The sequence below is a fragment of the Triplophysa dalaica genome, chromosome 1 (genome assembly GCF_015846415.1).
Source record: "Triplophysa dalaica isolate WHDGS20190420 chromosome 1, ASM1584641v1, whole genome shotgun sequence".
Classification (NCBI taxonomy): domain Eukaryota; kingdom Metazoa; phylum Chordata; class Actinopteri; order Cypriniformes; family Nemacheilidae; genus Triplophysa; species Triplophysa dalaica.
Genome location: NC_079542.1, coordinates 6967194 through 6993755, shown reverse-complemented (window position 1 = coordinate 6993755; position 26562 = coordinate 6967194). Strand labels below are relative to the sequence as shown.

The window sequence follows — 26562 nt, the reverse complement described above, 5'->3', positions numbered from 1 at the left end:
ATGACAAACAAACAACATGTCAGAAGATTCCATGTGACCTTTCCGCCATTAGCTCTGGTGAGAAGAAGTGATTTATGACAGATGGAGGTGCACTCCAAACAGACGCTGTCTTTGACATGCTGGGACTTGTGAAATGCAGATGGCCTCGCTGCTCATCGCTGCCATCTCATTCCTCATGCCTCGCCGCATGTCGCTCGGCCCGCGTCCGCAGCACCGGCTGGGAAAACTCACTTACAATAAGCTTGCTTTATTTGCATCTTTTATTGTGTTTTTTTTATTCAGTATTTCATAAGCTTGAAGGGATGGTGGAATTTGTTGTGTAATTTGATGGATAGTTTTTTAATAAGGTCAACGTAGGCATTCTAAAGAAGCAAAGATAAGGTCAATGATATCAAAGTATAATTGAATTCTTAGTTTATTTTTAATCTAACATATGGTATCGGTGTACCTGTGTTTGTTTAAAGGTGCATTATTTTTAAGGAATGAAAAGTCTTTTACGACCGGTATAACGCTTTCTTTATATTTGAGGTGCTATTTGCCTTTATTTGTGTTAGGGCTATTGACGCAGACAGTATGTTAATTTTTATTTCATTCCGTGAAAGAAAATGATGAAAGGGCTCAGTATTCAACTCATCAATATGACTCATGTACATAATACTGTAGTTTTGTGTGAGAAAAGATACATTTAAGCCATATTAATCGTTTCTGCCAAAATGCTTATTTTTATACATTTTTCTGTTTACATTTTTTTAATTTATTTTTAGAGCTGTATTATTTCGGTTCACCATGTACTTTTATTGTTTGGAAAAGGCAGCATCAGCCTATTTTTTTTGACAAAGAAAATAAAGTCCCACATGTTTAGGATGACATGAAGGAAAGTAAATAATGACAGAGTTTTCATTTTTCTGTGAATTATGCTTCTAAGCTTCTGGGCTAAAAGTGGGGCTTCTTCCACTTCATGTACCATGAGTGTGACCGGCCAAACATTGCACCTGATTGTGGCGCATTGGAGGCAGGTGGACAAAGTTGTTTTGACAGGCCCTGTAAATCAATCCAGCATTCTAGCCAGCAGAAATTGATCCCAAAGTGGCCTGTACATGCAGCACCAGGCGGTGGGCTTCAGGCCTCAGGTTTGAGTTGAATGCTATCAGAGGATTTCGTTGCGTCCAACCTCGCATGTCTAAAGAGGCATGAAATAGACGCTTGGGTCTTGCCAGCAGTAGAACTCCGTCCTCTCCACTGAACCATTACTGTGTGTTTGTGGAGATCGGTCGTCAGAGACTCGATCATTGATTCATCAGCGCACTGGGACTTAAGATTTATTCATGAAACCTGGAGAAATGTTCAGAACAAAACAGAGCTATTGATTTCCAGAAATTCTTGTGGCGCACATGAACTTGTAAAGAATTTGAAAGGCATTTCTAATGACCTTTATACACCTGTTTAATTTCAAAAATGCTTTTGTAGATGCAAAAAAGGAGAACCGTTAAATACCACAAAGATTATATGCAAAGAGTTTGGCACACATGCCATTTTGATAAAACATTTAAAAACTATGAAAATGTAATCATGCAAATCATGTTAATGAAATTCGAATGGCGCCTTTTTAATTTGGTCTTAAAAATTTGTTAAATTATCTTTCAAGGTTCATGCGTTGTATTAAAGTCGTTTCGTACATTCCAGCCATAATGAATGTGTTAGGATGACGAGCACACCGCGCGGTTATTCGCTTATGTCCTGTCTCCATGAATATGCATAATTTGATGCTGCTTGTTCCAAACAAGCATACTTTGAAATACTTTAGACATTACTGAAATAATTAACCGGAGAAAATAATACGCGGTACACGGTATTAGCAATTATGGGGTAATTATGGCTTGCGATTCGAGGCTTCAAATGCTACGGATCATTAAGGGGTCAGTGGAAGTCGTTCACGGAATCATTACTGCACATTCAGAGATAACGGCACAAAAAAAGCCACACAGAAAATTACGTTTCAGTCCTCTCATCTTCTGTTTCATTACCCCGGCCCTGCGTGATGGCTCAAATTGGATCTCTTCATTTTGGGAGTCGAATTCCTGCTTTGCAAGCACCAGAGTGGTTTATGTAATCCGTCAATAAGTCTCGTCCCCCATCATGCCGTGTCACAGCCAAGGGCCGCTCTCACCGTGCCTTTCACTTGTTGCCTGCTTCCTCCTTTATCTCACTAATAAGACCATTTCCATGGTGCTGGAGACGAGCAGATAGGAACATGCAATTATTTGTTAGGGCTGCAACTGTTTCCACAGGTGACATTCCGGACTCTAAGAAGCTGTGATAATTAGTCTTCTAACAGGCTGTAGCACACTAGACTTTGGCTTTGACGGACTTGTGGCCAAGATGTGGCGAAGATGGAGAAAGACGATCTCCGTAAAGTTAGTCTCGCACCTCTGGATGTTCTGGGCTGTTGCCTTAGATGTTAACTCGGGAAAATAATTATGTTTTAGGTATTTTGAGGATTGGCATGGGGTCTTGCTTTTGGTACAAATCTAATCCTGATTTTGAACTACATATTAACAAACCAGAGTGAAGATTTGGATCTCAATTTTATTTTGGCTTATTTTTTTATGTTTCCTGCCACGCTCAATTTAATTGAATACATTTTATAAAATTAAATCCATTTCACCATATTTAAATCCATTTCACAGAAAAAGTAAATAATGTTTGCATGGTCCCTGTAGGACTTCACAAGAATCCTTGAATTTTATAATTATCCACAAAAAAATTATTTAATAATGGAAAGTGAATGCACATGTAAATGAGTCTTTTCTCTATTCAGAATATTAATATGCATCTAATGAGTGTAGCATATGTAAGAGCGGTAATTTGGAGGCGACACTGCAAAACAAAAATATGCTATTGAAATGTAAATGATCACAAAAGAGCAACCTTATAAACACCGCATTTTGGAAGACCTTAAGTTGCATTCCTACTAACTAAAGATGTCCCGATCACACTTTTTGTGCCCCCGATCTGACTAATATTATTTTGAGTATCTGCCAATCCGAGTCCCGATACTTATATTCCTCCAGGTATTCCTTAAGGTTATTAACATATCACTATTTAACAGTTCAACATACTTAAAATGATAGCCTAGCATATTGCAGCAAACATAATGACAGAATTAGTCTTTTGAACTAATTCAAAGAGCAGGATTAGATTAAACATTAAAATGTCCCTTTTTATCAATGAAGTATAGTTTAAATGCTTTTATTGCACCTGGACAGGAGATTGTCCTCATTAGGAGATGGAATATTAAAGCTTCATTTGACACTACATGCCTCAAAACTAAACACTCAACACAATACTGCAAGTTCACACTTTGGCATAAATATCTTTGAACTTTCACTTTGAAATAAAGGGAAAATAGCCTCTCTGTCATGTAAGCGCTAATATCTCATCTGTGTCATTAAGTTTGTTGTAAGGCTCCGGTAGAGCAGTGTGTGAAGTAACAAATCAGACAGTCATGGGCGAGTATGGTCCGGCCGTTCGCACACCGCCCGCATGACGTTATTTTCGTTGTCAGGAGGGTCCGTGGTCGTCCGCACCCCATCTGCGTGCAACCCATTTTTTGAGACCGCACGGACGTGAAGAACAAAAAATTGCCGATCCCGATCGGGTTAAAAATGCCTAGATCAGCCCCGATCTCAATCTATTGGCTCAATCCATAACTTGGGTTTAGGGTCAACTACAAGTTTGTGGGGTGGGGGTGTAAGAAACCAATTCCATATGTTGACGCTAGTGGTGCAGAAATTGGGGAAACAGAACTTGACAACCTGCTCTCTCTCTCTCTCTCTCTCTCTCTCTCTCTCACCTCATACATTCCCTTTCTTCCGCATCCTTAGTTGTTGAGTTGCTTGAGGGAGAGAGAGCCTTTAATGGCATTGAGTTGTGAGAGAGGCATGTTTGGGCACATCCTGGCTCAGATCTGCTGGAGTATTATCAGCACCTCGCTCACACACACACACAACGCAAAATAAATGTGCTGACAGAACCAAACATCCAAACACAAAAGCTTCCACACACACATAGAGAGAGAGCGAGAGAGAGCGAGAGAGAGACAGAGAGAGACAGAGAGAGACAGAGAGAGGTAAAACATGAATAGTGGAACATTTACACATCCAGACAGGACATATAGCTGGACAGGGAATTGCAGTTTATTTGAAGGTTAATAAGAGTATCTTTTTAATCTTGAAAAATTATCAAAAACGTGTCTACTTTAGGATGGTGAATACAAAATGCTGCAACCTTTCAACAGAAAACGAGTTGAACTTTCAAGCAGAATGGAAAAAGTTGCTTGAAATATCATGTTTTGTCTTATACTTTTGTAAGTCTTGGAAGCAGCATTGAGATATTACAATTACTGTAGGGTTATTATGTGTAAGTGTGCTCTTCATGAAGGGTGCAGGTGCTCACATTGTTTGAATACCGAGAAGCACTTGTTTCTCCATTATAATGTAATTTTTAATGAATCAAGATGGAGAGGCTGCCAGCTACATCATTGTTGCCAAAGTGCATTTGTCAAGGCTTTTTGTGCGCGTGTACTGGCTGCCGCACCATAAGCAGTATCTCTTTTTCATTCTATAATCTTTGCAGGGATTAGCATTAAGAAGAGTTTGGAGGTAAGTTATAGACCACTTCGCCAGATGCAAACACTGGTCCAGAAACACTTAAACTGAACTATTTTAATTGCCTTATCAGCCTGTGTAATACAGAGGTATAAAAAACACGACGGGCTTCAGTCGGACTCTGATAATCTGTCAGACATGGGCCGGGATAGGGCTTGAGCGTCTCGGTCCAGGGCTTAAATTTGAGGCCCGTGCAGGGCTCTAGCTTGAAGCACGATCGGAGCAACAAAGTGCTTTGTTGCTAAATAAGGATATCAGAGGATGTAGCGCCAAAAGATCATCATATAAATGTTTTTGGTGCACATGATGCGTACTGCTCCACTGCTCATTTTAAACGACAGAAATGGTATATACAGACTACTATTTTAGCTGAAAATAATATGGAAGCTGAACATAATGATGCTAATGGTATCTGTTTGCTCTGTAGTACACTCATTAAATCATGTTTATACTACTGGTGGATAACTGCAATGAATACTGAAACATTAGTTAGTTTAGTTTGTCTGCGTTTTAACCGCGAAAACTGAAACAGTAGCGAAAGAGCGAGCGAGCATGCGTTCGTACTTACAGGGTGGCGCTGAAGCAACAGAGAGGGGGACGCATTTTTGTCTAACTGCGAACAATGGCACAACAACGAAAACAACGGTGCAGAATTCAATGTTAGAAATATTTATGTTGTTCTAAGAAAAAAACATTCAGCTCGTTTTAAGACTGTGGCGGAACAAAATAAATTATTGTGGGCCGCCATAGTACGTCAATGAATGGGAAACACTGAGGGTTAAAAAACAGAAACTGAAAGTTCTTCTGAAACAGTATTGGATCAGCTTACGTTTTTCAAAGTGGTCTTTAGCAATAAGTTTCATCAAACACAATAGGAATGATAAAATAGGCTCTTGATTCTGAATTCTGATTAAATGAGCCACATTAGGCCATGTTTACTGTGAATTTAACCATTTAAGATAACTAAACTTAGGTTTAATTACACCCTACTAAAACTATTTGAGGTTTCATAAAGATCTAGAGCTGTGGAAAAATAAAGAGACCAGTCGTATGTCTGAATTTTAACAGAATCAAACCTGACATAAGGTAATTCTGACTGACAGCATGACAAGACATGAAAACTGATAAAAATCGAGGTTATCATAAAAAAATGGATGGGCTTGTCCTAAATACATGAGCAAATATTAATTTGTATTGCTAAAAAGTGAATATGAACTTGTTTTCTTTGCAGTATTTAAGGTCTGAAAAAGCACAGAGCATATTTTCTGTTGCTTTGACCTGTTTCTCCAGTTTTCATTTTCTTTAAATAAATGCAAATAGAAAACATAATTATATTTGAAATTTGGTGGAAATGTTGTTAGTAGTTCAAAGAATTATTTTTTTTTAGTTTTAACTAAACACAAAAAAACTGAAAATGGTCATTCTAGAAGTAAAAAAGTGATCTCAGCAAATGCACGTCTTCTGTTTGTTTCTATTTAGACACGATGTGCAAGAGCTGAGAGTTCGGTGTGAAATATTTCTAAGAGCTCTTAGAATAAGATGAGAATAGAATCTATTAGAGCTGTGCTCACAAATGTATTTTACTAATTTTAAGCAGATTTTGTATGTTTTTTGATTGCTGCAAGGTGTAAAGGATTTTCTTGAATGGTTCTGATGAATGATAGCTTCATTATCAATCAAAGGTGACAAGGCTAAAAGATAAAATCTTGCTTTAATCATACTCCCATTCATTGTGCATGTTGAAGTAATCCAATAACGCAGAGCTCTCGAACTAGGCGGAAATTATCATTATCTTTCAGGCCTCATTGATCTGGGCCTTCCCATGAGAAATGTTGCATGAAATAGTGGCAGAGGTAAACCAGTTACTGTGATGTATCGAAAGCTGAATGATCATCAAGGGACTCCAGCCATGTAGCGTGATTATGCTTTTTTAAGGTTATTGATTTTGCTTTTACTTGTTTGTGTTAATTCGTGCCCATTTCACACTCAATCTGCAACAGGCCTGTTGCTTGTTTAACTTGAAAATGTCAGCCAGAGAAAATGAGTACAGCTGAGTTTGGCAACATTGGCGTGCCGTTCATTTTTTTTCTTGGTAATTACTGAAACGTATCAACAAATTTATCTCAATATAATTATCCAGGATATTTAATCTGCGAACCATAACATAAGAATAATTTTTAAAGAACAATTTTATTTTTGAGAAGAAAGCATAATGCATGAATAGGGCCTATACTTTTATAAGAAATGGTGATCAAAGACATCTTTTACTAATTTGTTTGATAACAGTTGTGTTATCATAACTAAGATGAGTCAATGTTGAGGAATTGTCAAAACCCTGCCGCACAATAGAGCATCACACACATAATAACAATGTCAAAATCATCTCTTTTGTACAAATAATATTCATCATAGAGACTGCAAGATGTATATTTATCGGTTTGGAAATATTGGAATAAAACACCTCATTAATACAAAAAGCCGGTAATACTTTACAATGAAGTGCAATTAGATAACATAAGTTAATGCATTTGCTAACAATAAATAACGATTTATATATTTTTAGCATTTATTAATCGTTGTTAATGTCAGTCAATGTTAATGCAGTTACTAGTGTTAGTAACCGTGAACTAGTCACATGTTGGTGCATTAACAATGTTATTACGCGGCTCGCTGGAATGCTTGATTCTGTCCAGTCGCTGCATTTGCAGGTTTGTTATTCCCAGATAACAACCTCTTAAAACTTACAACTTATGAAAACCTGGATGCAGCAAATCATTTTGACAGGTTTTTTGACAAATTAAATATAAATATCTCTTATAATAACATATATGACATTATATTTTCAAATGATTAAACCAAATTGTCGATTCTTACCTTAAAACTGAACGGCTTTCCCTCACGGAAGGTCAGCAATCAATAAAAATGAGCTAATAAAATATTTCAAATTCACATTTCATGTCCAGTTCTTTCTCATGTGGCAAGTGGCCTTGTAATTAGCGGAATAATGTACAAGAAGCCGGCCGTTATCTCGAAATAAGCCCCTTTTGTGTGATACAAGACTGATCTCACTGTCGAGGCTTATTTCTGTGATAACAACCGGCTGCCGGTACATTATCCCTTACCTAACAGTGACAAAGTTTGATTTTAATAATATATAAGTAAATGCTGAAATTATCATGAACTAACATTAAATAGTGCTGTATTAGTTTTGTTCATTGTTAGTTCCTTTTAGATAATGCATTAACTAACTGTTAATAAATAGCACCTTATTGTAAAGTGTTACCAAAAAGTCTTATTTGTTATGCAATTCTACCACATTTATACCTGACAAAGAACAAGAATAACGGATTTACCAACGTGAAATAGAGGCTGTTGATAAATAATATTTAAAAACCAGATATAGTTATAATAGCAAAAATAATGTGAAAATAAGTTAATATTGGTCCAACTTGCTGTAGCGGTATAGACTTTGAACCTTACTCGCGCAGTAAGAATGTACAGGTCCGGTGTGTGATACAACTATATCACGTGACAACTATAACTTGATAATAAGGATTAATCTGTAGTTTTTCATAAGAACCCGCGCGGTATTTAAGAGACTCACACAATGGGTCCAAGTAAAGTTGTTTACAAATGTGTCCACTACAGCTGCACGCAACAATCAAAGATATTGGAAGACATGTTTGTCCTAAGAGTTTTTAGCTTCATTGCAAGGCAAGTTTATTTATATATCAAATTTCATACATAATGGTAATTAATTATGTGCTTTATAATGGACGGCAAGGGCAGTGACTGTAACATCAAGCATATTTTGCAGCATTTAACACGTATTTATACCGATTTCACCAGGCTCCCAAAAGAACACAAATAATGGCCCTCTCAGTTGCCTTCGTGTAGTGGAGGGAAGGATGAACCAACTTACCTGACGTATTAGATTGTAGATATAGACAAGGGCTACATGGCTGAGTAACCTGGTAACCAGGACTGCGTTCAGCACCGACAAAACATTGCAAAACGATTTTAAACGGAAATGGTTGTTCGTGAAACACCCTGTTCTGATGACGCAAGAGTTGCAACTGTCTATCTTGATTCAGAAACTCCTCTTTCCATTACGATCAGGCAAAAAACAATACAATTAATGGAAATGGAAATGTAAATTTAGAGTAGATTCATCTTGTTTGATGAAACAATTCTGTGAACTGTAGAAGTGGTTAAATGTTGCCATGGCCCAGTTTTGCAAATTAAGCAAGTTTTTTCTAGAAAGGATTAAATAGTATTTAAACAGTATGAAAATGTCATTTAAAATGCATTCTGGTGTGGTTTAATAGGGTTTGTAATTCACATATAAGTTTTTTATTGCAAATCTCTTCATTGCAATTTTCTGAAAGTTACTTTTGTCACGAGTCTTATTTTTAACAAAGTTGAAGGCAGTATTTGCAGGATTTTTTTTATGGATGCACATTTTGAAAAAAGTGTATTATTTGTTTGCGTTGTCTTACTGTTATTAATATCCGTTGACTCATCCGTTGAAGCAAACCAAAAGATTTTTGGTCTCTTAGCCTCTGCAAACTATTTGAATCTACCTTTAGGGGGAATCTACCTGAGATTTTCTAATCTACTTCAAAACCACACCCTCTACCACAGGTGTTGTCTAGATCTTAAAGGTACAGATCCATTATTTATGTATGGCTTTTCTTCTTTTTTCATCCAAAAAGCACAAACCGAGATGTTGGGATGTCAGTGGTCTCAGTTCTTATTCATTTTGTGGAAAAAAGTCATAACAATAAACAATAAAAATCAGAATATTGAAGAAGTAATGCATATTATGAATGATATGAGGGTTAGTAAATTAATGTCAGGATTGTAATCTTTGCTCAATTTAACTCAAAGAAAATGTGCCAAAACGTCACTGTGTAGGGAAGTTCAACAGGCACAACAGACATGGCCAAGCATTTGATATCAAGTAGGTCCACTTTGGCACCAATGGTAGGTTTTCTAAGAGACCCTCTCAGTTTCCATATGGTGGCCAACAATAAAAGGATTGTACTTAGCTCCAAAACTTTCCCTTAAAATGTCTGTCTTTGAACAGCATGTATATCCGATAATAGAAAGGGTGAGGAACTGTACATGTTCGCTGTAGTTCTGGAAGTCATTACCGATGTTGTTCATTATTCAGTTAGAAAAGATCAGGGGAGAAAGAAGGCCCAAACCATTTAGTGGTCAGAAAAGGGGGAGGCTTTTTTTCCTCTCATCAGTCTGTGACTCTGTTCTGCAGCGTCAGCATTCGACGCACAAAAACGGAATTCAGTAAAAGCTCCCTCCGCTCGCCCAGAGCGTTTCCCCCCTTTTTTCCAACAGTCCGCTCCCATCCCCCCTCGCGAGCTGACATTCTAGAAGAAACATATGCTGCTAGTCCCAAATCACAACAGCTTGCGCTGTTTGCCTGAATGAGAGCAGGCAGGGAGAGAGGAAGCTGTCAGGAGGGTGGGGGGATCAGGGTGCTACCCGAAGTATTGGGGAACTCTTCAGGAATGCTTACAAGTCCTCCGAGTTTTTGCATGTTTGCATCTTTAGCGACATCTTTGAAAATGAGTTAAGAATAGAACATCCATGCAAATTATGTTTTTGTTAATTTTGTGCTATGTGATTTGCAAAGCAATAATTTAACAGACTACACCAAACAACTCTTAGGTTTATATATGGGAACTGTCCCTGTAATATGTGGATTGTACATTGCTATTGATAAAAGTGTTTATCTGCTTGCTCATGACGGCAGTTCATGTTTCTTCTTCCACTGTGATTTTATTATTAGATTTCACTTTTGGATGGCGCTCCGGTTATTTACATTACGAAAACGGCAGGCAAATAAAGAGCTCTTAGAGACATTTGAATGAAACGACAAATTCGCTTAGGGCAAAAGTTGGGTTTCATTATTTTTCATGGGATTTTATTATTCATTTCATTTGGTGTGAATATGATGCCAGCATTGCCCTCGATGCTTGCTAAGAAGGGCAATTTGAGACCAAGCAGCGGAGTTTAAATTGTTGGCATTTTTACAGAGGAATAGGTCTGCAATTTTACGTTTTTTATGCAATTTTAGCAGATGCCAGGTGGTTTTGGGAAATGTTAAAAGTTATACCCTCTAGTCACAGACGTAATTTCCTCAAGCAATTGGTTTTCAGTTACAGCAATTTTTCATGTCTTTAAAATTAATTCAAAATTAATAGTTATTGAGAGAGAACATTTTTATTTTGGGATTCCTACAACGTACTTCGGTCTTTATACCTCTAAAATCTGTTCTGCTTTTCGCAAAAATGTTGGAGTAAAATATGTTAAATACAATTACCCCCAAGTACAAGGGGGTCACTTTTGTGGCTATAAATTTAATGGCGGGGCTACTCATCAGCAGTAGGTTGGAGCCTTTAAAATGCATGCTGATAGTGTTTTGGAAAACTGTTTGGAAACAATCATTATTTTTACATTTCTGTTTGGCCCTTGTAGTGAGGAAATAGCACACCTTTAAATTGCATTTCATTCTTTATAACACATCCAGCGGGACCTGAAACCTCCTTGTGTGCAGATTACTGTGCTGTAGAGTAACCACTGTTCTGTGTTTATTGTCTGTTTTAGGATTCACCGTAGTTTGCTCCAGGCTTCGGCTTGGAGGTCTCAACTGCCATCATTGATCCCAGCAGTTGGAGTGGCAGTGAAAGTTCTGCCGAGGACATTGAGAGGATGAGCGACTCTGCGGAGAAGCCGATTGACAATGACGCAGAGGGGGTTTGGAGCCCTGACATAGAGCAGAGCTTCCAGGAGGCGCTGGCCATCTATCCGCCCTGTGGACGCCGCAAAATTATCCTGTCAGATGAGGGCAAGATGTATGGTGAGGCAAATATTTATTTGAGACAATACATTTCATAGGATACCTAATTTGTTGCTGAGAAAAACATGCAAAATCTTCTGCAAATTGTAGATCTATTGGAAATGAAAAAATATATATATTTTCTGTTGACTGCATGCACAATTTTCAGTTTGCACTCTAAAGTTTTGTAAATTTCCCAGATGCCTGAATAGAATTGCCACAAGTGATACATTTCTGAAACCTGAACCAATTAAAAATGTCACTAGAAAATGTTGAGTTTGGCTCAAATTTTTTACTGTGTATTTATTCGTAGCACTAAATGGTGGCCTACGCAGAGCAGCATACCCTACGTCTGGGCTATTCAATTGGCGGTCCGCAGGCCGAACCCGGCCCTCGATGTCATTTGGTCTGGCCCTAAGTAGCTTAGGGAGAAAAGAATCTCTAGAAAAAAGTTCAGTCGGGTACTGACCCTACAGTTATAAGGTGAAACACGTCTGTTCAATACAGCACGAGCTAAAGCAGCACGGAGCAGGAGTCACGTGACGTTAGGCGAGTGGCGCGACTCCCAAGCAGCCTCTCCTGTGAGACGCGGTGAACGGGAAAATCACGGATGAGAAGTTTTATTAGTTTCATTTCTGACATTTTGCTTGCACAAATAGAACCACCATTTCAAATGTACAGAGGCAAGGATTGAGAATAGTGCGTAAAACAGAGAATGCCACAGAATCTGCCAAATGTATTATTTCTTTACTAGAAAGTAGCACTAAACAGAACAAAATTCAAACTGTGCATGAGTAACTTTAGAAATATTCAGATGGTGTTTAAATATGTAATCTGCAATTGTTTTGCGTGTGGTCAATGAGCTTTCAGAGAATGCGTACACATGAACTGTATCACTGTTTTATGTGAGAAAAGCAACTGTCAAACCCCCTGCGGCAATCTGTCAAAATAAAAGTCAGGTTAAGTTAAACAAGTCATAACAGCCACATTTTACCAAACCACCCCTCTTGATTTTTTTACAATTCAATCACTGAGTGCATGATTTACTTTAGTAACGCGTAAACTCGATGCGGACCACAAGCACTTTGATTGGTCTGCTTGAAGCCCTCTCTCAGATCAAAAAACTATGCGATGGCGTCACATTTTACTCGATTATCTTAATCAATTATTTGTTCTATATTTAACAATTCAAGCTGCAACACAAGACACCATCTATTTTGACTTTCACTGCTAAATGCTTATCCAAGAGCATACGCAACAAGCCAGATCTTCTTTGGTACATGCCAGGAGACTGCCAGCAACATCCCCGTGGACACTGCCCACTAGTGTCAGCATGTGTAATTGCACGTTGGTGTTACGGACAACACACACAATTATCAATAAAAACCCAAGCGTTTGGTCTGTTTTAGAACCATAAATTCTCTACTCCCTGTTAGTCAGGTATACTTTAACCAGCCACAATCTTTGGTTGCTTTGTTCTATTTTTGCAGATTGGCTCTATTTTTAGAGGTCCGATCACAGGGAAATAGTAAAATATCATTCAAAAGGGATCAAAATTGTCATTTTTTTTTGCAGATTATCAGCATATATCCCTTGTCTAATACTGTTAGTGTTTAATTTGGTGAACGTTATTCCAAAGCATAGAAAATGTATTTCTGGGCCCTTATTTCTCAGCCCCTCTACTTTATACAATGCAGTCAATTCCTTATGGATTAAATCAAAGATTTTGTTGGTAAGCAACTTTGGATAAAAGCATTTGCAAAATGGTAAATTGTAAACAAATATCCTATTTCAGTTGGCAGTAGGTCACATTACAAAAGTACAATGGGTCGCAACTGCCATTTCGCGTTTGGCTGTGGACAGTGAAATGATGTGGAAGATGTGTTGTAGGAAAAGTGTTGCATGGCAGCTGCTTCAAGAACACCATAAGTGTGCTACATGACACAAAGCTGCATGTTCTTCAGCACTCTGTGTTTGAATCAGTCCCAGAGGTGAACGCTGTAGGTGAGAAGTGAAATTCAGGGCTCATAGGAACCAGGCTGAAGTGACGGGGCGGAGTTTACAAGAGTAATTGTCAATCAGGGGTCTCGGCTTTTGCGGGCCTCTGCAGCAGACTGCTTCCCATTCATTCGACTGTTTTCTGAGTAGTAGGAGTGTAAGTAAAGCAGTCTGAACTATTAGTCAAGAGCAGATGGTACCACGGCTGTCACCAGCTGTGCCACCCCTCCTCCTCCATTCCTGGCTGGATGATGTCATGGAAAGAGGGAATATTTTCTTTCTGCAGCGCTGGAGTCTCTCGGAGCTTGTCAGTGTCAAGTGAAAGCAGAAAACCCTGGGGCCATGCGTTTGCAGCTGTCATGTGACCCCTCCGGCCAAATGAAATGTAAAGTTTAGGAGTGGCATCGATGCCTCTCAGCTGCCACCACAGAAAGCGTTTAGGGTCACGCTGATGCCCAGCACGCCCTCGGCTGCTCTCGGATTCACTTTCATTCTCTCTCTCTTTTCAGGATTAAAGCGTAAAAAACAGATAGGATTTTACTCCAAAGGCAATATTCACTAGCGGGATTATTTTTGTGTCTTTATGGGCTGAGTTTTATAAAAAGGAACCCCATACGGCTGTGTGATAACGTCTAAAAATCTCAATTCGTTTTGCATTTAAATTGGTAAATCTCAAGTGAATTGATATTGCTATAAAGAAGTTCTAGGATAATGCAAAACAAGACTAAAACACTATTTAAGAAATAGGAGCCATGCACAATTAAAGAGTTTTTGTACTTTTGTGCACAGGAAGTTGCATGAGAACAATAGACCCTTTTAGACACAGGCTATATCACCTGATTTTCAAGCAATTTTGAGCAGAGAACTTTTGTGGGTTTTGTGTGCAGTGGGTTGTGTGATTTGTGGATTGACCAGAGGTCAACTTAACCAGCTGTTCCTGGTGTCCGGTTTCATGTTTACTCAACAACTTTGTCCATCGTATCCTCAGGAGTATTGTTTCACAGTCCAGGAGACCACAGGAAGAGACAACAGAAAAAAGCACGCCGTCATAGATTGCATTGATACAGATGTCATAATCGCAAGCTGAAGATCACATAATGTAGACTTGTTTGAGATTTGCTCAAAAATCACTGCTAACAACGTGTAGACTTATAAAGCTTATAGAAATATACAGTAGAGGCCTCAAGATTGTTTTGAGATTCTTGATTGTGTTCTTAATCTGTTACAGAATGGGAGCATTTGAAAGCAAAGACAGATCAAATAGAAGACAGATTGTTGTGCTGTGGGGATGACATGTTGTGTCTTGAGGAAAGTGAAAGACTGCAGGCAGAATTCAAACAAAAGAGCAGCTAACTAAATTAAAATGCTATATTTTTTTTAGCCACGCACACACATATACACATATGTGTTAGTGGTATTAAATCCTTTTTAATATGATGTTAAAATGATCGTTCACCTAAAAATGAAAACGATGTCATCAATTATTCACCTTCTTGTCATTTCAAATCACTTTGACTTTCTTCTACAGAACAGAAATAAAGATATTTTGAAGAATGTTGGTAACTTAACAGTGACGGCACCCATTGACTTGCATTGGTTTGTGTCCAAACAATTGAACCTCATGGGTGCCGCCGCTGTTCGGTTTCCAACTTTCTTTAAAATATCTTCTTTCGTGATTTGCAGAAGAAAGTTATACAGGTTTGAAACGACAAGAGGCTGAATAAATGATGACAGAATGTTTTGGTGAACATTCACTTCAATGCCTTCATGTACAAAACACTTCTGTATATGTGTGATGTGTTTGCTAATGTTTTGGCACTGTGAACACTGTGTTCATGTAGACCTCTGTACGGCCGCGTTTGGCCTTTCACAGTTGAAAGTAAGTTTGGCGGGCTGAAGACTCAAGCGAGCTGAAGACGGCAGACGGCGGCTGTCTTCTATCCGAGCGTGGAGCTGTTGCGTAGCATCCCCTTTCAGTTCTGCAGCTGTCACTGGGTCCTAGTGCCAAATCTGCTGCACCGTGAACTGTGACCTGCTGGCTCGCTCAACCATTAACAAGGACCGTTACAACTGTCAAAACAAGAGGGTGCCTCTGTCAGTGGGGTTCCAGGGCAAATTAGAGAAACGGGTTTGATTGGCATTTTTTGTGAATGGAGTTTGGTTAATGGGCCGATTTTCTATAGCGTTTTTTCGACTCTTGGGTTGTTGTGCTTGTCATTTGTGTGCAGTATAGACAAAATAGATGTAGTGAAATGTGGTAATGTGTTTTGTCATGCTGTTTTCTCTTTGCTGACAAGTAGTGTTTTGACTTGAGCAGTAGAAGGTATTTTGAAATGTCATCTTGTCTAAATATAAAATATTTTATGTAATTTTTCTTTTTTTCCTTACTATGGCGTTAACAATTATAAAAAGCTAAAGATAATAAATTTAACTTAACAGTAACTTTAAAATTGCAGGGTGTATTTTCTTTGCCAATAGCTGCACAAAATTCACAAAATTAAGGGTGACGTCGCTTTATGTGTGGCCTAGATTTTTATAAATCTTCCCTATCAGTCTAGTACTAGTGACCTAAGAATGTTCTAAATTATCTTTCCGCAATAGTTCCCATGGTGCTTTAATGAAACGCACTAGCTTCCAGGCCGTTCTCCAGAATGTCACAGGATCTGATGAGATCCCACATGAGTGGTCCTTCATGCTGATGAATCCCCCGGATAGGCCTGGGATTCGATGATTATTTTTGTTTTAGGGCAGTTGACAAGCTGATGGCATCAGGACTCTCACATTTCTCTAATTGGCGTCCAGCTTCCTTTAGCCTTGATAAAATGACGACCGCACGTCTCCTACGAAATGGAAGGAGAGGCCCAGGTATTTTGGTACAGAGAGACCCGCGGGATCGCACACATTCACCGCGCATAGCTCTCTGCGCAAGACGGCGTCCTGAGCACCCTTAAGCCCTTTGTTCCCCTGGCTGAATGCAGTTAATTAGCAACAGTCACTATAGCAACTGCCTCTCACTTCAAAACAATGTCTAATTTTTGCAGCAAAGCTTACTGTTTACCTGATGGGTTCTCTAGCGCCCTGAGTTGCGCCGGAGCTGGCTCCCTGCCCAGCCTCGGAGGTTAATTGTGACCGCGGTGAAAAACATCACAACAGCTGCTTTGTGATGAGAGTCGCATGAAAAGGGTTGGAAGAAAGTGGCGGTCCCCTTCAGCAGAAAGAAGCGAAGATGCAGCACTTACATAATTCACCTGCTTCACGAGCCTCTATTCAGCACGCCCTGCGTGATTGCATACCCTCTGGAGTATACAAATGAACACATGACCAGATGTAAAATATGGCACAAGATGCACAATAGGACATAGAGTTCCAAGAAATTGCATTTAATGGGTGTTATTGTGCACGCAGCAGAGCCTTAAGTCAATTTGGTATGAATAACGCCGTGCAGCACTCTGCCGTCCGTAACGCAGACATGTGTTTGTGTGTAGAGTATATAGAAACTTGCAGACTTTTATTTCACACTTATTTGGTATTCGTGTTTAAGCAGGCGAAAGATTTTCGGATATTTCTACACTGGATGCCGCTTGATCAGTTTATGTGCTGAGTCTGCTGACCTGGAAAAATCTTACTTGATACATCTAGTCACTATCGGGTTTAAAAAAGTCTGCAACGGTTTTAGGGCTGTTGATTTTAGTGCGACCTTAAAGGGGCAGTTCACCCAAAAACAAAAATTCTGTCATAGTTTAATCGGCCACAAGTAGCTCCAAATCTGTAATTCTGTTTTTTGTAACATTTATCAGTGTCCTACCTCTGATTATTAGCATAAAGCAGTGCAAATATCAAAGGATCGTGCGAATAAACAAGGCTGCTGTAATTATTACGTGTGAAGCGACCATCTGTTTCAGAAGGTGCTTCAGTGGCTATCCGTCCTGCTTCTGTAAGCCTTTTGACGTTACATTTGTTCCCATAGTGCTTTGAAAGCAGCACACGTTTATCATAGTGTGTCATTTCAACGATGACCAAAGGATGAAAGAAATTTAAACCGATAGCTCTGTCACCCTAACATTGGTTGGACCCGTTTGCCAGTTTCCAACACTATTGTGAGGCCTTTTTTGTTTGCCATGTTATTACAGATATGCAGTGTGCTCAGTCATCTCATCAGGGCCGAACTGGCGTCTCCGACAAGCACTAAGTGGCACTTGGTTTGCAGGGCTGCCGTGGATCATTTAGGCCTAATGAGCGAGCCTGGCCTCCCCCGTGGGGCTGCCAGAGCGCTCTTCCCAGACCTGCCTCGGCGGCGGCCCGCTTCGCGCTCACACCGACGGCGCACCCTAGCTACCCGCTGTGAGGATAATGAGGAATTCTGGGATCCGCTCAGGTCTCTGCTTCTTGCGTGCGCTCAGAATGGAGTCTGTAGAACTTTAGTCGTACACACATCTCCAATATAATCCCTTGCTTTTGTTTGCGCGCAATTGTGGCTTTGACACGTCGCAATGATTTTACACCTACATGAACACATTTCCGATTAAATAACAAATACTTTTTGTGCTGTCAAAATGAAGGGGAAATATTGCCTGGGGTTTTTTCTTGCCGTTACGCATATCTAGAAACAGTTTGTGTCCTTTTAAACTAAAAGTAATTTTAATAACTTTTACTTCTTTATTCGTATTTCAGTAAAATCAGCTGAGTGCCATGCAAGGCATTACTTGAAGGATGCAGCTGCACTGGTTTTTATGGATAATACAGACCTGAAAACACAGTACAGTCAGTCTTTCTCTCTGCGCCTTGCAGGATGTCTTCATTTTGCTGAAATATTTGAAGTGCTTTCTAACAAAGCAGATCGAATTTTCATTCATTGTGTGCACTAAAATGATTATTACGGCCGTCCCTCCATCTTCACATGAAGATTGAGGGGGGGCTGTACTCATTTTGTGATTACAAAAATGTGTACCGGAAAAAGAAATATCTGTTAGTTTGCAGAAGAGTATTTATGATCAAAAACCAGTCATGAATGTTTAATACAAAAGATATGTATTAATCATTTAATAAAAAGTTTTAATTGTGCGAGCAACTCATTTGCATATATTTTATTTATGTATAATATATGCTTTGTTAGAAATACATAGTTTATCATGTCATATATCATTCCACCCCAGTGGCGGTGTTTTCTAGCGGGATTGACGTAGATTTTATCTTGAGCCCTCTTGCTTCTGTCACACTTAACAAAGCTCATTGTTGATGTCCTCGTAGGGGCTTGTCAGAACCCGATGTTTTGGTCTAACAATTGAATAGGAAGATTTTTTTGTACAATTGGACCCATTTACTGAGATGTTGCAAAAACATATGGACCTGTCAGAGAACAGACATGATCATTTCGATACACCGTTTGTATTAAGTCAAGCTGATTTCAAGCTGAGGTTTTAGATTTCTTTTCAGCTATGGGATTCGTGGCTAGAACGTGCGCCTGAGTTGACCTTTTTGAGTTGTTTAAATGACCCTGGAGTCTTAAGCTGCATGTCCACACTGGTCGGACATTCTCCTTTCCTGCCAGGTGAAAAGAGTACAACCCAAAGTGTTTTAGGTTGTCTAGTTCATCTCATGCTTGACTGGCCAAGTCTGAAAGCGAAATGCCCAGGGCATTTAACGTTGATGTTTGTTGACCACTGTGTGACATGATACTATTGACAGCTTCTCAGATTGCACAGATAGCTTGTTTTTAAGTTCGAGATCATGGAGGCTTGTACAATTTTGAGGTCTTCTTTAAGCAATTTCATTTTTAGGATTGATGAAAACAGGAAGTTTATGTTTTCGAAATGATGTGTGAAGACTTCTGCCTGTTCAACATATTTGAATGCATTTTTTGGCATGACTGTAGAGATGTGTGTAGTAATCAACATGCCTGCTCTCTTCTTCACTGTTGAGCAGATGCTGGTCTCATATTTCACCTTTTCAATTGACTGCTTTTGTTTGAGCAAAGCAGGAAACTGCTTCATTTAAAGCTGCAGGACCTTCATTTATTGGTTTAAATAGTAAGGCTATGCTGGTTTGCATATTTTACAGTGAACAATAATACACAACAACCTTGAATGTCTTAAATGTTTCATGTTTAATTAATTTGGCTTTGCAAGTCATTTCAATGTACTGTGTTAAATTTGGAGCAGTAACAGTTGCTGTAACTTATCAAAAATTGAGTTAAAGGGACAGTTCACCAACCATAAAAATTCTGTCTTCATTTACTTTCCCTCAAGTTGTTTAAAATCTGTATAAATGTCTTTGTTCTGATGAACAACACAGAGAACGATGTTTGGAAGAATGCTTGTAACCAAACAGTTATTGGCCACCGTTGACAACCATAGTAGAAAAAAAATACAATGGTAGTCAGAAGTGGCCCAGAACTGTTTGCTTTCCTACATTCTTCAAAATATCATCTTTTGTGTCCAACGGCATAAAGAAATGTACAAAGTCATTTTCCTACTATGGAAGTCAATGGTGGTCAAGAATAGTTTGGTCACAAACATTCTTCCAAATATCTTTCTCTGTTATTCATCAAAACGAATAAACATATACAGATTTTGAACAACTCGAGGTTAAGTAAATAAAGAGAGTATTTGTATTTTTAGGTGAACTGATCCTTTAATGTAAGGAAAAATATATGTTACCCTAACTTACTGATCACATTTTTTTACAGTGTACTGTTTATTAAAATGAAAGCTCAAATTATGCACACATTAATGTTGGTAGTAGTGGGTTATCTTTTATGGACAATACTACAGAAATAGCAAGTTGAGGTGTAGTATGGTATGGTGTGCAATTTCCAAAATAATATTCCCTTAATGATTACAGAGCGGTTTCACAGAACGTTGTTACATACATTTTTACGAAAGGTTAATAAAATAACATCATATTCAGAACAATGGACGCTCATGGAAAGAAACAATACAATACAATACGTGTATTGAAAGTGAATAGAGTGAAAATTAATTTGGAATTGACTATTTTTTAGGTTGCTTTGTTAACTGCTTAAAGGTCAAGTGTGTATTTTCTTTATCGCTAACATCACTATTTTTATTTGTGTCTATTTCGCAGTTGTCAGGCAAATAGGTGGTCCCTTCTGTGTCAGGCTTTATGGGATGTTTTGTTTTTGCCATAGAGTTTACACTTATGACTTGTTCGCTTACAGCTCTCTCTGCAGCGGGACACAAGAAAATGATTTAATGTCTGAAAAGTATTACACGCTTCACCCTCTTATATGCCTTTAAATAACACAGCTAGACTACCTATCAGAAAGCCTATTTTAGTGTTTGTATATTCTGATCGATGGTACTAGAATCTGAATTGGCACAGTTCACTTGAAACATCACTTGAGCTCAGAGTTGACAGAGAGACGTGAACATATAGAACAGACCCATCAGGATCGTGAAGTCTGGTTTTTCATTTACACGTATTGGTGACTGCTAACAGGTTTCCCTTTATGTTCCGTTGTGGAATTGAACCTGAGAGATTGAAAATATTGATTTAACCCTGTTTCTTGCTCTGAATGTGTGCGTGTGAGGAGGTGCCAGCCACCGCCGCGTTCACACGTCCGCAGGGCAGGAGCTGGAGTTCTCTTTGCTTCTCTGGGGAGCTATGATTACACTGACCAGCTCCAGCATATCTCTCCATTGTCCGACCATCCATCTTCCTCTCCCCTGCTCTCTTAACCCCCACAACCAGGCCTGCCTCAGCAGTAATATATGTGATGATGTACTCACCGCCCCCTAATTGATAGAGTGATTCAGTGGAGTACTTGCTGTAATAATTGGTCCTATGGGAGCTCAAGCAGACCCTGGGAGGGCGGGCGTCTTGATGCTGGGAAACAGAGGAGTTGATGGGAGTTACACGCAGACCTCCACTTACTCCCCAGCTGCCACCTCACGTGGGGGATTTACAGTAGGTCGTCTAGCGTAATCCTCTCTGGCTCTGTAAAGGTTTTGGGTTGCGACCCACAGGTTTCTGTCGGTGGCTTGTGTGTTTTCATAACGGCGTCCACCGTTAATCCTGACGTGTTTTTCTGACTTGTGACCCTCGTCCTGACCGTTGAGGCTTCCCACATGTCACAAGCTGTAATCTATCGAGTCCATTTGATGTTACTACACTTTTAATTGATTTTTAAAGTGGTATTTGTTATTTGTAAAGACAGTGTTATGAGAAATTAATCGATCGGGTGTCAAGTCGATGTACTGGTGCTAAGACTGATCATCTATTAGGTAGTGTTGAGTACAACATTACTAAATTGTAGTCTTAAGTCATACTTATTGATCGATTTTTTTTGTGCCCTTTTATCTGGTGAACAGCAATCATGATGAAATTCTCTATGAAGGGATAGTTCACCGATGATGAAAATTCTGTCAACATTTATTCACCCTCAAGTTGTTCCAAATCTGCATTCTTTTCTTTGTTCCGCTGATACAATGGAAGATATTTGAAAGAATTTAGCAATTTTCAGTTCTTGGACATCATTGACTACCATAGTAGAATTTTGTAATAATTTTTGGTTCTATAGAACACAAAAGAAGATACAGTTTTTTTGAAGAATTTTGGAAAGAAATAGGCTCTGGGGCACTACCATACTATAGTAGTCAATAATTTCCCAGAACTGAAAATAGCTAACATTCTTTCAAATATCTTCCATTGTGTTTATCGGAACAAAGAAATGTATACAGGTTTTATAGAAAATGATGACCGAATTTTCATGTTTGGGTGAACTGACCCTTTAATGAACCAGTAAGAATTTGTAAATCACTTGGGACACTGTAGGGGAGAACTTTGTGTGGTATTAAGGGTGAGAGGTTGAAAACATAACACAATGCTTGACAGTATATGACAACATTTATGTAATCCTGCTTTAAGAGGACGTTATTTGATTTTGTGCAAAGATTGTAGTCTAATGCAAAAAATTTGAATCGAGCCTAGTTACATTACCAGTCAAAAGTTTTGAACACGTTTCCCATATTTGGGAAAAAGTAAACTCATCAAAACTGTTAAATAAAAAATTACTTTAGCTCTGTCTTCACATGGTTACATTTTTTAGAAGATGATCAGAAGATGAGACTATGATTGACCTATTAGAATCAAGCTTTCCAAAGGGTCTTAAAATTAGAGGACAAATCTGAGCTGTAGGCACTGGTAGTGTGTTATGGCATTTACTCTTACTTTGTGGATTGAAGCGATGGTCCGTTAACCATGTATGCTTGAGGATCCCAGTTATATTTGCACTCACTGTAGAAAAGCAGTCTGATACATGACAGTGAAGGAGTGGGGGATATTTTTGGTCCGACGTAATAGAATAAAAAACATTGGTCGGTTTTCAAGCCTGCTGGTCTGTTTGTTCATCATTTTAAAGCTACGTGGTTATTGATGTTAGCTTTGTACACACTGAAAGATACAGACCTCGTCTACCACTAATTCACCATCCATCAGCATTCGCTAATGAAACATTGAGAAATAATGGGTTCAAACAGAAACTGCCATTTCTACATTAATGTTAAATTCTTTCAAATATTTTTATGTTCATTGAAGTTGGCTTATGAAGCATAGCCATATAGATATGAAGGCTGGGAGACAAAGCCAGAAACCTTGGCTGAAGTGTGGATTGGAATAAATAAAAGCCTTGGAAGATTTAATCACTATATGAAAGATAAAATGCGATCGGGGGCCTGTGGCCTGGTGAAAGTCGTTGTACGTTATTGACATTATACAACAGCACATGAATACTTTCTTATGAGATGAGATTTAAATGCATGCGCAAAAAAGATATTGTCTGGTGGGTTGAAAAGATGTCTAAGTATTTAAGTGTCGTTGCATTCATATAATATGTCATGCAGCACATATGAAATAAAACAGCTGGATTTTCTCTGAAGCATTAATTGAAGAATGTTTTGTTTACAGTTCTTAATGGTTATGTCATTGATTTTTTTTCAACTACATTTTGACATTTCCAGATGAAAACGTGAGCAGTATTTTATGAGGCGCAGCCGGTTACCAGGGTGTTACTATCAGGATGCTGAATTGTTCTGCTGTTGCTAGGGTGTTTTCTTGATGCTGATGATAACTTAGTGTCCAAAAAGCGTATGATTCAGCTGGATTTGGCTTGAGTCCCTCCTTTTGAGACCCATTTATTGTCAAGTCTTAATAAGAAAACTCAGATGTTTACTTCATCTGACTGTGCATGAACAGGAATTATGAGTGTGGTGAGTGTCTATATGCAAGTGTGTACTTGTAAGGCCATGCTTTCTCAGCAGGTGGCAGATGGCCCTGGCAGAATGGCCTAACCTCAGAAACGCTCCCACGCTTAGGTCACAGTGCAAAATCTATCAGCTTAGAGTCTTTGTAAAGAGTAACTGTTACAATATCCTTTAGTCATTTTTTTACGTTTAGTTCAGGCGTTTTCTACATGTAGTTTGTAAATACATTTCATGCGGTGTAATGTTGCTGTTTGTAATGTTGCTGTTTGTGAATGTAAGCAGTCTATAAAGTTTTAAAGCCGAAAGTGAACGAATAACAAAGTTATTGGCTTGGGAAACAAGGAGTCTACTTCAAGGGAACGAGTCGTCTGTCGTTCTAATTTCAGTTCCGGGTCAGATGTGCATCAGTCCGTGCAATGTCCGCCAACGTTCCATCATTTGCGACATTTTACGCGGTAAACCAATCACAGCAGACTAGACCAACTGACCAATCAGATCAGAATAGGCTGAAAGAAGGGGGGGGTTAAACGGATGAATCGCCGAACGAATCATGTGAGAGTTAGTCAATAAGTGAGGTAATAATAACTGCCTATTATTAGAAAATGAAAGTGTTTTTACACCATGTATGTACGTAAACTTGTTTGTGGACACTCCATAAACCAAAGTATGACATTTAAAATCACTAAATATTTACTCTTTAAAGCCACAGGGTGAGTCAGAGGGCAGCAAGTAATGGTCACAGGCTACAGGTGTTCAGCCTTGAGTTTTATCTAACGACCTCTCTAGAAAGCCTGAGGGCCCGTCATGAGCTTCAGTCACCCGTAAGAACCAGCTGGCTAGTATGAATCAGATGTTGGGACTGAACATCTTAACTGGTCTAAGTGGATTTCAGTAGCTGGGGTAGAATGCCTTATGGCTAGAAATCGAATGAAATATTTAAGCAACAACAAAAACATTCTAGGTTCAAAGGAAGGTACATCCGTACATTATTTTATATGTTTGTGTATATGACACTCATAGCTTAACAACGTGCAACTTAACATAACACTTTGAACTCGTGTCACACAAAAGCAACAGATTGAGAATTATATCAATTTATTTGACATTTCGCGAGAGAAACTTGCGGCTGCACTCTTGAATTGGGCTCTGTGTCACCTGCTCAACTTTCAAGGCACAAATCCTGCTCTTTGTCTTCTGTCTGTGTGGCTCCCCTCGTAGCGAGCAGTGTTTTTGGATGCCGTTGTTCTTGTGTGTAGAAGGCTTCCTGCCTGCCTCCCTTTGCCCTTCTTTGGCCCTTCCCCCATCCCAGTCGAGCCAGGGACACTTGGAGTGAATGCCTCCATATTGTTGGTTTAGACTATTGTGATGCTAATGGCAGCCGGAGACCCTCAAGTCATCTATCACGCGTGACAGGGAAGCAGGGTCTTTGTGTCTTGTACTCAACACAGGAGAAGGACTGCTGTCTCCTCTGGTCTCACCGGGAGAATATCAAATATAAAGAATCCGTGCTTTTGTGGTAGTATGTTCACGGTGACTGTATTGAGGTACTACTTTCTGTCATATTACGATCACCTTTGAACCACGCTATGAAAACCAATTCCTTATTTTAAACTACCCGAAGGTCCACATTTATTTGCTATTCCATAAACGAATGACCGGTTTATTTCCTTTACATTTCATATGTATGTTAGTTTTAATAATTTGTAGAATTGCCATATGTAGTGTTTCTTTTTTTAGGGATGTCCTAATAAGGATAGATTTGTAATGAGCCTTGACAGTCTCTCTCTTCTTATCGATTCCACGGACACGATCCAGGATCCGATGACATCATCCCTGCCCAACCAACCAGATGTGAGTGCGGTCGGGCCTGCGTTAAACAAATGTGCTACAACAGGAAATGAGCCCTTTAGAAACTCGGAGGAAAAATCCTGATGTGTTTTACCAAATCAAAGGCCATAACTGAAGCCATTAAAAGGCTTTAATATGGCATATCTATAAGTGAGGACAATGTTTGTTGCATGGGGTCTGAGCTGAGCTGCAGGATTTTGCTTTGATTAAATCATCTTTGCTGTGACATGCTGGCAGGAAGGATGATGGGGCTTTATTTGCTTCACCCCCTTAGTGTGGAATCAATGGCAATTTTATGCTGTCTTTTTCAATGATATAACACACTCCTGCTGTAGAGGCTCTCTGGCTCCTGCCGAGTGCTGTCTGTGAGGGGTTGAGAGGATGCTAATGGATGTGCTGGTGGTGATGGTTTCATCCCAGTTAGATCTGTGAGGTGGAGGGAGCTGCCACGTGTTGCCTCACCCTGCTGGAAAAATACAGGTGGTACTAGTCTAAGGTGCTCAAGCTGACCACTACGTGCTGAATTAAGATCATTATACATGAGCGCTATGAATACAACAGTCCAAATACCCTACAGACTATTACTTTTCATGTATTAATGCTAATGTACATCATATAAAAAAAAAAGCATGGATGCAATTTATTCTATAGACGGTTTCAGTGTCAACAACGTTATTTGGCCCAAACATAACTTCCTGTAGACCTCCGCAAAGAATCAATAACTGTTGAATAGTTTTAATTTAATTTAATTTAATTTAATACAATTATTGTATTATGAAATATTCATATAAATATTAATGTTAATATAAATGAAATATAAAATAAATTGTTATACTATAACTAAACAATGACTGAAGTTAACTTCGGGCCAGCATGTGTGTCAGCGGATGAAACCTTATCCTTTTCGTAATTTTTTTTTCTATAAAATGTGATGAGCCTAGTAAAAGCAGGCCAGTCTCAGTAATGA

At 39.0% G+C, this 26562-nt stretch overlaps 1 protein-coding gene across 5 annotated transcripts in view; it reads left to right on the top strand.

Annotated features, from left to right (window-relative positions):
* Positions 1 to 26562, top strand: part of tead1b (TEA domain family member 1b) — a 56123-nt gene that overhangs the window by 8238 nt on the left and 21323 nt on the right. For all 5 annotated transcript variants that reach the window (XM_056741669.1, XM_056741744.1, XM_056741981.1 and 2 more), the window contains exon 3: positions 11298 to 11550. In XM_056741669.1, coding sequence (XP_056597647.1) covers positions 11403 to 11550 — 148 coding nt within the window. In that variant the 5' untranslated portion in view covers positions 11298 to 11402. The remainder of the gene's footprint in view (positions 1 to 11297; positions 11551 to 26562) is intronic.